The 12,500-nt window shown below is 34.6% G+C and overlaps 1 protein-coding gene across 6 annotated transcripts in view; it reads left to right on the forward strand.

The window, feature by feature from the left end:
- Positions 1–4,167: 4,167 nt before the first annotated feature.
- The window catches only part of LOC133198003 (phosphatidylinositol 4-phosphate 5-kinase type-1 alpha-like), a 44,626-nt gene continuing 36,293 nt past the window's right edge, over positions 4,168–12,500 (forward strand). For 2 of the 6 annotated variants that reach the window (XM_061334153.1, XM_061334154.1), the window contains exons 1-3: positions 4,169–4,415; positions 5,704–5,753; positions 9,708–9,797. In XM_061334153.1, coding sequence (XP_061190137.1) covers positions 4,337–4,415; positions 5,704–5,753; positions 9,708–9,797 — 219 coding nt within the window. In that variant the 5' untranslated portion in view covers positions 4,169–4,336. Of the gene's footprint in view, positions 4,416–5,703; positions 5,754–9,707; positions 9,798–12,500 lie in introns of all 6 variants that reach the window. The other 4 variants (XM_061334156.1, XM_061334157.1, XM_061334155.1 and 1 more) reach the window with 3 other exon arrangements.

Genomic DNA, 12,500 nt, shown 5'->3' on the forward strand with positions numbered 1-12,500 from the left:
GTGCATGATACAAAAGAGACATAAATGATTGAATTAATAACAGTTATGGCAAATATTATAGCTTCTCAAAATTACATCAAATTATAGCTTCTCAAAATTACATCAAACTTCAAGGCCATGGGGTCATAAATTATAATTCAATCCGAAAGGTCTCATCATAAGTAATGAACAAGTAAAAAAAATATGGAAGCCTTGCCTGTTTTGGAGCATAAAGGTTATGGTTAAGGTTAAAATTTTTGATAAGTAGGTCAAACTTCTAGATCAAGGTCATGAAGGCAAAAATGATATACTTTTTAGCTCACCTGAGCTGAAAGCTCAAGTGAGCTTTTCTGATCACCTGTTGTCCGTCGTCCGTCCGTCTGTCTGTCCATCTGTCCGTCTGTCCGTCTGTAAACTTTTCACATTTTCAACTTCTTCTCAAGAACCACTGGGCCAATTTTAACCAAACTTGGTACAAAAATCCCTTGGGTGAAGGGAAGTTTAAATTGTTAAAATAAAGGGCCAAGTCCCCTTACAAGGGGAGATAATCGAGAAAAGACAAAAATAGGGTGGGGTCATTAAAAAATCTTCTTCTCAAGAACCACTGGGCCAGAAAAGCTGAAACTTATGTGGAAGCATCCTGGGATAGTGTAGATTCTAAATTTTTAAAATCATGACCCCCAGGGGTAGGGCGGGGCCACAATAAGGAATCCAAGTTTTACATTGAAATATATAGGGAAAATCTTTAAAAATCTTCTTCTCAAGAACCACTGAGCCAGAAAAGCTGAAACTTATGTGGAAGCATACTGGGATAGTGTAGGTTCTAAATTGGTAAAATCATGACCCCCGGGGGTAGGGCGGGGCCACAATAGGGAATCCAAGTTTTACATTGAAATATATAGGAAGAATCTTTAAAAATCTTCTTCTCAAGAACCGCTGAGCCAGAAAAGCTGAAACTTATGTGGAAGCATCCTGGGGTAGTGTAGATTCTAAATTGTTGAAATCATGACTCCCGGGGGTAGGGCAGGGCCACAATAGGGAATACAAGTTTTGCATTGAAATATATAGGAAAAATCTTTAAAAATCTTCTTCTCAAGAACCGCTGAGCCAGAAAAGCTGAAACTTATGTGGAAGCATCCTGGGGTAGTGTAGATTTTAAATTGTTCAAATCATGACCCCCGGGGGTAGGGCAGGGCCACAACAGGGATTACAAGTTTTGCATTGAAATATATAGGAAGAATCTTTAAAAATCTTCTTCTCAAGAACCACTGAGCCAGAAAAGCTGAAACTTATGTGGAAGCATCCTGGGGTAGTGTAGATTCTAAATTGTTCAAATCATGGCCCCCGGGGTAGGGCGGGGCCACAATAGGGAATACAAGTCTTACATTGAAATATATAGGAAGAATCTTTAAAAATCTTCTTCTCAAGAACCGCTGAGCCAGAAAAGCTGAAACTTATGTGGAAGCATCCTGGGGTAGTGTAGATTCTAAATTGTTCAAATCATGACCGGCGGGGGTAGGGCGGGGCCACAATAGGGAATACAAGTTTTACATTGAAATATATAGGAAAAATCTTTAAAAATCTTCTTCTCAAGAACCGCTGAGCCAGAAAAACTGAAACTTATATGGAAGCATCCTGGGGTAGTGTAGATTCTAAATTGATCAAACCATGGCCCCCGGGGGTAGGGCGGGGCCACAATAGGTATTACAAGGGGGGAAGTCTGGTAATGAACAGCATGGCCAAAGTTACTCAGGTGAGCGATGTGGCCCATGGGCCTCTTGTTCTGAAAGGTGTTGTCATAGGTAATGTACATGTAGAAATATGAAAGCCCTATCTTCTGTCATTCAATAGTTATAACAATTGTAAAATTAATTTGAAAAAGACTGTATAGGTTAAACTTTAAGGTCAAGGTCACAGGTCAAATGCCAGAGTATACAATTGGAAAGGTCTTGAAACAGGAAATGCGCATGTCAAATGTAAATGCCATATCTTCTCTCAATCAAAAGTTATCAGCACTAATGTTGAAATTTTTGAAAATTAGGTCAAACTTTAAGGTCAAAGTCATGGGGTTAAAAAATCATAGTACATTTGGAAAGGTCTTGTCACAGGTAATGCACGGATCAAATGTGAATGCCCTATCTTGCTCCTTCAAAAGTTAGCAACACTGATAAAATGTTTGAAAATTAGGTCAAACTTGAAGGTCAAGGTCATGGGGTCAAAAATCATAGCACGTTCGGAAACATTTTGACACGGGTAATGGACTTTTTAAATATATGAATGCCCCATCGTGTCATTCAAAAGTAATCACCAAAGTTAATATTTTTGAAAATTAGGTCTAACAAGAATGTCAAGGTGAAGAGGTAAAAAAAAAATATCAGCACGCTTGAAAACGTCTTGTCACTGGTAATGCACATGTCAAACATGCAAGCCATGTCGTTTCTCAATCAAAGTCATAAGCAAAGATAACTTTTTTTGAAAAGTAGGTCAAACTTCAAGGTCAAAAATCGTAGTATATTTAGAAAGGTTTTGTCACAGATAATGCACATGTGCGTAAAATGAAACCCTTTTCTTTAATCATTTAAAAGTTCTGACCAGTTTAAAGTAATGTTAAAATTTTTGAAATCCAGATCAAACTTTAAGGTCAAGGTCACGGGGTCAAAAATCATAGTATATTGGAAAGGTCTTGACACAGGTAATGTACATGTGAAATATGAAAGCCCTATCTCTTCTCATTCAAAAATTATGACCAAGGTTAAAGTTTTTGTGACAGACAAACTGACAGACGAATGAGATTTAATGTTGAAAAAAAAAAAATGAATGGCCGGCGTGTCGACCGAATTTTTTAGTTATAGAATAAAGGAGGCGTGTGAGAAAATTTTTCACATTTTTTTCATTCTCAATATATAAAAAATGATCTTGAAGAATCTTTACTGAACAAGAATATGTTTTAGATATACAAAGTATTACACAGTTACAAGTGCCATCAAAAAGGAATTATATTAATACTCGTGTATTTTAGATTGATGGTTCTTTTAAAGCGGAAGCCAGTCAGTAATCTTTTTGCTGAATCTGCCGATGAATTACAAGATACGCTTAATGAACTTCAGATAATGATTACAATGAAAGTTGAAAGTTTATGTTGAAAAAAAAAAAAAGATCCAAGTATTTTCAAAGGGTCCTATGTTAACTAAAAAATTACGACAACTTGGTTATAGAAAATGATAAGGATTTAATAAGTATTTGGCGTTGTATTTTCTTGCACATATTCCTTTTGTAAAGCAAAGAATATGAATAAAATTTGGTTGTGAAAGAAGATGGAACCTCCCCCCCCCCCCCCAAACTTTTTCTGCTTGTCATTTTTTTTTTCAGGTAAGTTGTGATCTTTTTTGGGGGGATGGCTTCCCCACTTTCAAAAAAGGTACTTATACATAATATGCATGCCTGTATTCTCATAGACTCAAAGTTATTAAATCTATGGTAATGATGTCAACCCAAAACGAGAGAGAGAGAAAAAAAAAACAAATCCTTAGGAAATTACAATGTATGTATATGTGCTCATCCTAAAAAAAATTCGGTTCTCAGTATATTTTTCTCCCACTTTTTTTTTCTCTTATTTCCATTTATTTTCTGATGTTCTGTTTATAGCATATAGTACATGTAGTTATATTTTGACTCATTTACAAATTAATTAAACTGCATGGGACGATGTGCTTAGGGTGCATTAACAGACTGGTCTGCTGACCATGTTGGACTTGAACTTGACTGTTTGATTCGCCAAATTTTACCTATGGATAGATCGGTGTGTTTTATTTGGTTTATTTATTTATTTTTTTTTTTTCAAAAAACGAAATTATATTAAATATGATGGGATGATATGATTATAACAATTTCAAAATTAAAGTTCACTAGCTCAGAGAAATGCATGGCATCACGTGTCAACAGCTGGTCAAGTTTATGACTGCTGGCTGATTGTAAACAGAAAAACACATATTATGTTGTATAGTCAAGTGGTGTTTCAAATCTTTCACAAATTGATGTTTTGAAGAAAATATTTAAATTAAGTCGTTCCTGAAATTTTAGATCCACCACAGAGATATTTCAAAACATGACGGAAGCGCAGTAACACGCGTGCGCTCTTCACCATATCCGCTATAATGTCAGGCGATTGAGAGAACAACAATCAATAAGCAAATTTAAAAATGTAAAACTTCACAGAATTGAGAATCTTTCATATTCTCAAAGTGGGTATGTAACTGAGCGGATCGCACCCAAATATCTCTCAAAGAAAATCTGAAACCCAAGAAAGAAAAACATCAGCCAAAATCGGACTGGGTGTTCCTGAACTAAAATTTTGGGGATGGCGACGAGTGACGGCTCAGTCCTCGCAGCTGGGAAGCACGACCCCGAACCGTCAACGTCCATGGCTGAAGATAGTGGTAAGTTACTGAAGTTAGAAAGGGGAGGTTAATTCATGTAGGTGTGTCTTTGGTGGCTTTGTTCATGTGGTGTATATACAAAACTGAGAGGTTTTGCATGTTGGGCATGTTGAGGAAGAAAAGATTTTAGATAAGGAATTCCCTGTGGGGTGTTAATTGTACAGACTTTATATGTGATCTGCCTCCCATGAGAGGTTCACCATAATATCTGAAGGAAATTAAAAAAAACTGTGTAAATGTAATTCACCATATCTATAACAATTCGGAATGTTCAACTTCCTTTTGATTATTCAGTATACGTGCTAGTTGAGGTTGGGTGGAGAAACTCTATATTTTAGATTTCTCATGTTTCTTATCAAGTCCAGAGTTGTCGGAACAATTATGCACTTTGTGATTTTGATGACTCATTGATTATTTTTAATTGTGCCCCACCCCAAAAACTGGCATTAACTTTTATCATTGTGTTTATCATATGTTTCATCTATAAATTCACCATTGATATATTTTGCATTTTGGTGCTAGCTGTTATTGATTTGTTTTTCTTTCGTTTCTGGTACATATAGGACAAAACTTAGAATAATCTAACTGTGTCTTGGGACAAGCTCTCACCACAGTTAAAATATATGTCCCATACACAGTGATTGCCCTGGACAGGGACCTATATACTAGTATATAGGTCCCTGCCCGGGACAACCAATTGTGTTTTGTGGGCAAGTTATTTGATAAGTGGTGCCTGTCCGCGGACAAGTGCTTTTCCAATTAACAAAAGAACAAAAGAACATCATATACTCAAATGTCTTTTGTGTCATCACTTTTAAAGTATCATTAATCACAGCACAGCGCATGTTTTCACTGCTGTTGATCACTACATCGAATACTTGGTTGGAACTCCTCTAGAATTTACCCATTAATGTGTTGTTAAAATATACAGACATTGTAAAACATGGTAGCTAGCCTATCCATGTCGTCAAAAAAGTTGAATGATATTTTAGATTTTTTTTTATTGTCAACATATTAAATTCAAACTGTGAATACAGATGAGTTAGTGGTACAGTTGTATTAAAATTTACTGACTACTGTTCCTTGGCAATCACACAGCCAGGATGTCGAACGCCCAATCGAGTCGTGAATCGACATGCAGTAGTGTTCACAGATTTGTAGTGTTTGTAGGTATTTTGAGATTGATCATTTTTTGTTATCTTCACATTTTTCATCAAATAAATGAACATTAATTTTTTTAAAGAACAGGATCTTATTGATGTCTTCAATATATATATATTCATTATAGATGATTCAAATGAAGAGTCTGGGAAAGCCGGGGGATTGGACCATGCAGAGGTAAGCATATATGTATATATGTAATGTAATTTAACATGCAATATGTACATTATATAATATACATGTGCATTATTTAATTAATATACATGGAAGGAGTTTTTGTGTAAAATGGACCTCTTGGGTAATAATATATTTTCTTTTCATTCACAATTAGAAATATATATCATGTATATTAATCCAAAAAAAATTTCTCCCACACACTTATATATATTTACAAAAATTATTTTATCATGCAGATTTCTTGTTAACTACACAATTAAAAAATACTCTTAGATTCTGATGTCATCTGCTTAAAGGTCAAGGTCAAAAGGTCAAAGATTATTGCTAAGAATACTGTGTGGCCCTGTATGACTTTTGATATAAATATGATAGATCAACATGAATTTTTATATTTTAATTCTTACAGAGATGTCACAGTTTTTTTTTCTTCATAATCATGATAAAAGCTGTGGTTGTAATAATGGTCAAAGCTACGTAATATACATCATATATAAATGGAACACATTTTCACCCTATTTAATTACTACAAATAAAGCATATGGAAAATAACAGATATTCTGAAGGGGGAATTTTTCCCCCAAAATCTTATTAATAAGTATGATAGACACTGACTTACTTGATCAAAACTTACGTGTATACATATTACATAAAAACTATAGGTCCAAGTTATAGAACCCTGTTATAAACATTATGTAATGTAAATATGTATAATGTAGAATATTTACATTTGCTGTGTTTTTCTACTAAGCCAACTGTGACATTGATTTGAAAGCCATTTTTGTGTATCCTCTACATGGAGAAACTCGCGCTTAAATGACATCACAATGAGCCTACAGAGACATAAATAAAAATATGACGATATAGGGCAGCGAGAAATTCAAACATTGAGTATATTTTTGGTGCATTTAAACATGTAAAATGTAAATATAAGGAATGTTTTTAAGTTTAGAGTGAATTATTGGTGTGTAAATAACACAGACTTGCACGTAGGCATATTTTTCATGAAGCGCTAATATGCCTACGTGACAAGTCTGTGTGATTTACACACCAATAACTCACACAAAACTTAAAAACATTCCTTTATTGTGTACAGGGCTGTCACCCATTGTTGGGTTGGTAGGGGAGAGCAATTACAGAGTTGCAAATAACATTTTTAACCTTAGGGGCTATGCGTTATTAGCTTAATAAAAAAAATCTTTTCTTATCATTATCTCAGATAAAAATACTTTATTGTCCACAGTATTTCTTTTCAATTTTTCCTGCAGATTTCAAAACCACTTGTATGAAATTTCATGTTTTCATTCAATTTAAGGCATGTATTTTAAATTATACATTTCAATCTATCATAAAATTACAGAAAGCCTACTTTACCGACTTTCAAAGTTCTTAACGTGAAATATTTTAACACACGGTAGCAGCACAAGATCAGAAAACGTCTTCAACATTCTTATTTCAGGAGGAAAATTAATAAATCTGCTAATTGTGAATAATAGGATATGGACGAAAACCTGCTACTGTTGATGCATAGAAGGAATTTTCTTACTTTTAAGGAAGCGTATCATTGACCTGATTCTGGGTCGCGAAAATGTTTTATAAGAAGAAAACAGTGAAAATGAAAGTGCATTTAATAGTAGAACCAAACCATGATAAAAGTCTTACTCACCATGTGGGCAATAACATCCTCAAGAGTTGGCAAAATTACTCACATTTGTGAGTGGGCAAGTGGTTATTTGCAACCCTGAATTGCTATATAAAATTAATCTGACACTATTAACAATTAAAATTCCAAATAAATCAGGTATACTGTTTTAAAAAAAGAAAAGCAACTCATCTTTAGCTCACCTGAGCCGAAGGCTCAAGTGAGCTTTTCTGATCAAAATTTGTCCGTTGTCGTCGGCATTGTCGTTGTCGTTAGCTTTTCACAATTTCATCTTCTTCTCCAGAACCACAGGGCCAATTTGAACCGAACTAGGCACAAAGTATTCTTGGGTGAAGGGGATCTAAATTCGTTCAAATGAAGGGCCACACCCTCTTCCAAGGGGAGATAATTATAAAATAGTGAAAAATTAATGGCATCTTTTAAAAATCTTTTTCTCAAGGAGCAGTGGGCCAGGAAAGATGAAACTCATGTGGAATAATTGTCAGGTAGTGTATTTGTTCAAATCATGACCCCTGGGGGTAGGGTGGGGCCACAATGGACAATCATAGTTTTACATAGGAGTATATAGGAAAAATCTTCAAAAATCTTCTTCCCAAGAACAGCAAATCCACGTTTGGTCATATTTATTTGAAAGATTCAAGTTTGTACAATTCATGACCCGCGGGGGGGGGGGGGGGGGGGGGGGCCCACAATGGATGATCAGAGTTTTACATTGGAGTACATGTATATAGGAAAAATCTTTAAAAATCTTCTTCTCAAGAACAACAAAGCCATGATTGGTCATATTTATCAGTCAGGGGTGATACTGAAATCCGTCATTTTTAAAATGACGATTTTTAGTCATAAAATAAAATTTTTATTATGACTTAAACTCGTCATTTTTAAGAAAATGACGAAAAACGGTCATAAAAATTTAGAGTGTTTCTAGAATACCGAGTTACCTCTCTTTGAAAAATGTTAGATCCACCAACCGAAAAAAGGACAAAAAACATCGTAAACAAACTTCATTTCTCTAATACAGTTGACTACAATACTGGTTATGTCGACAGTACAAATTTCCCAAGCAAAAATAAGAGTGGAAGAGTTATTTGTCAATTTATTTGCATTAAATAGGAAAGAAGACGAAAATGACGATATGCCGTCTTTTTTCAAAATGGAGGGTCTGGGCGCACTGAAATATCTCGCTTGTTTTACGGGGCGCACTACTTTTTTATGGCTTTAACTTTTTGTCGAGACTTTTCTCTACAAGTACGTATTCTTCCAGACGGTGTACTATATGTTTTTATAGGTTTAAAAGCCATGTAAAAATGGCGAATTAGTTCTACCAAAATTCGACATTTTACCGCTAAATAATAACTTTCACCTTCCATGTTGATGTTCTAACGCACGTGGTCGGCAGTAATTAGTGACCCGGATGAAATGAAACTTGCGTAAACACGCTTCTTTCAGCGGTGAATTCAAATTTCGCTTTTATGTAACCAGGATAGAAGAATTAAGTTGAAAAAGAAAATATGACGATAGTAAGTCATATTGACAAAAATGACGAAAATACGTAGTTAGTAAATATGACGATTATCCATCATTTTTCAGAAATGACGGATTTCAGTCTCACCCCTGACTGTTTATATGGAAGCATCCTCAGATAGTGTAGATTCAAGTTTGTTCAAATCATGACCCCTGGGGGTAGGGTGGGGCAACAATGAAAGTTTAAACTTGTAAGAAAAGAAGCCACAGTTAGTCAAAGAAATATGTAAGCATCCTTAGTTAGCGTAGATTCAATTTTGTTCAAATCATACCCCTCAACCTCCCCCCCCCCCCCCCCCCCTTTTTAAGGGTAGGTCGGGACCACTTATGCATGTAAGCTTTTCAATACTGAACCGAGTTTTGCTTTTTTCCTAGCCACAGTGCTCAGGTGAGTGATACGGCCCATGGGCCTCTTGTTTTGATTTGGACCAGTCATCATTAAATTGAAAATAAGAGTTGTTTACATCCAACTGAAAGTAGAATTTGATATCTATCTTCCTGGTTCTATGAAATGGATTTCACTAACTGGAGATATAGTGTATAAAATTTACCCTAGATATCACGTACTTACATTTTTTCTGGCTGTTTACATCATGAGTATGTTGTGCCACTATCTGATGGATCACAATGGTGTGAGGAAGAATTGCTAAGTGCATGACTGTGAAAAATACTACCATGCACTAGATGTGTAATAAGATAAAAAAAAAAATTAAAATAAAAAATATATGTATATATAGATAATTATATATTACAATATCTTGATTTCACAGATGGGAAGTGGGAAGGCTGCTGGCTCTAAATCAAAAGACAAAATAGGACACAGGAGAGTGGACAAAACAGGAGCTGTAACATATAAAAAGGTAACAGAATTGCAATACATCATTGCATTGTAATATATTAATACATTGTAATAATGGTCCTTCAGAATGCTTAGATTATTGCAGCCAGGTCAGTCTGAGCCAATATTATGTATAGATGGATCACGTCTTAGCAGTGCCTATATTATTGCAGGCACATCGTAAGCAATTTCAGTTGGGGGGTTGGGGGGGGGGGTGGTTGGAACAACAGAACAGAAATTCCTTGACAAGCAAAACTAAGATAATGTTCCTACCAGCTTAGGTACTGCACATAATTTAGAATAAGAAATTATTGTAGCTTTAAAATTATATATCATAGTTTTAAACCCAAAAGTGATTTCTTAAGGACTTGATTAATTTTGTGGTTATAAACTATTCATCTGTTCATTGATCAGTTGTTTAAATATAATTTTGTAGCTTATACAGTGCCTGGGTTGCATCACTTTAGCATGTTCAGGGATTTAATTTTATTTAAAATTTGAATGTTTTTACAGAAGTCAAATTCTATTCCTTACAAATATTTCTATGTCTTCCGCAGACCTGTTTACCCAAATTGTTGTCTCTTAGTATTTTTTATTAGATTTGTCAGTGAGATTTGGCATTTGCCCGTAAGATTTCACTTTTCATCGACTGTACATATATTACTAGAAAACAACTACACTTCTGATTACCAAAACATGGTTTAATAACAAAGCAAAACGTCATAAACTGCTCTCTTTTAAGTGATTTCTGTCATTTTTTAAACCACCGCGTTTTGGCAACTTAAATGTTTGAAAATTTTCTCTTCTTTAGCGATTAAAAAGCATCAAACTGAGACAGATAATGAAAACTAATTGCTAAAATCCATATGAATGGATATCCGTATTTTCGTTATAGCAAAACTTAAGACGTATTTTGGACTGAAAATCCGTACAAAATACGGCGAAATCGTAAGAGTAAACAGGTCTGCTTCCATAAGTGGTGAAGCGGAATACCAGTGAATCCCATATATTAGTGGGTCAGTGCCAAAAGGTGTACAGGATTAAGTGAAAAGTGCATATACAGTCAAACCTCATTATCTCGAACTCAACTGGACCGAGAAAAAAATTTGAGATATCCGAGGATTTGAGATATCAAGTGTAAATTACTAAATGAAATATGTGGTTGGGACTTGCAAATCACTTCGACATATACATGGTGTTTCAGATATCAGTGTTCAAGATACCGAAGTTCAACTGTTTATATAATCAGTAATCATGGTAATTTTTAAAGTGTATTTACCTCAGAGTCAAGTTTTAATCCTAGGCACATGCATTACAAGGCCACTGATGCAATATATAGTACTTTATTTTGTCATGCATCAAATTCATAAAAGTATTCATGAGAAAGAGAAAAGTCAACCTCATTGCTGCATCCATTTTCGCTGGCCAAGTGTTTCTAATCCGCTACTCTCCAGTGATTTTTCTACAATTTTTAAAAGGGGCCTGTGCCTTTTCAATTGGGAAAAATTGTCGACATTTGTGTCAAATTGGGAAAAAACAATAAGATTGTAATTAACCTTCATATTGACAAGTAAAATAAAATAATAAGTAAATGTAATATCATTTATTGAATTTATTTGCTACAAAATTTTTCAAGTTCAACAAAATGGACAGTTCTACATTTTAATTTTCTTTCATTTTTGTATTTTGATTGCCCTATAGATATTCTTTTTTTTTTTTACCATTATGGTAGAATTATAAATTGAGAAAAAAAAAATCATTCCCGATTTCTCGTTATTGCTCGCATTGGAGATGGAATAATCTTGACACTATTTACAAGCATTATTGCTGTATCGCATATTTCTCTGCAATGCCAGTCTCTGCCGGATGAAGAAACAGTTTAATTTTTGTGAAATCAAGGACACTTGTTGTAGAACTACTAGTACTTGCAAATTACAAATAAAGCTATGCTTAACAGATTCACATGCATATTTAAATTTCTTACGATGTATTGACACAAAAGTTTGACTTCCACATGATCGATTTTCCAAGTCCTGCAAACACACAATTAAACTGTTGTTTTTCGCCGTTATTTTAAGCGTCCGAATGACCAAAAACAATAGCGTTCCATTTTAGATAAGTCGTACATAAAAAATTCAATTAAACCAAAACAATACGTTTTGATTTTGGGAAAAAAGCAGTTGAAAATTGGGGAAAAATCGGTAATTTTTAAGAGGGGAAAGGGCCGATATTCGGACCTAAATTGAGTGTAGAAAAATCACTGCTCTCCTCACAAATCTTTGGCCCACGGTGCTATTTAAAGTTTTATTTTTCTTGAGTTGTGATTTGAGTTGACCGACATCGTTCGACCAATCAGCAATTGCTTTTATAAATGATGATATTTGCTTTCAGGATATATCTTGATTCTCTAGTCTCGGGAGTGAAAAACACAAGTATACAATGATCTGTGAGATAACATGATGTGCAAATTTTGTGATCAGGAATCTTTATTGCAGATGTAGACGTGATAAATAATAATGAAATAATTATTCCTTGATACCTTCCTGCTAATTATTCTTTAAAAACTTAAATTTTTAAATACACGTTTTATTTTCGTCATTGCAATCTGTGCATATGTGGGAAGATTCCAGATCATGTGACGTAAACAATCCCAGCATTTGACAGCACTGTAGGCCAAGGGTTTGTGAGCAGAGTAGTGAATCAGAAACCCTTGGCTAGCTTTGCA

The sequence above is a fragment of the Saccostrea echinata genome, unplaced genomic scaffold (assembly GCF_033153115.1).
Source record: "Saccostrea echinata isolate AGI-Se365-2 ecotype Australia unplaced genomic scaffold, CSIRO_AGI_Sech_v1 ptg000032l, whole genome shotgun sequence".
Classification (NCBI taxonomy): domain Eukaryota; kingdom Metazoa; phylum Mollusca; class Bivalvia; order Ostreida; family Ostreidae; genus Saccostrea; species Saccostrea echinata.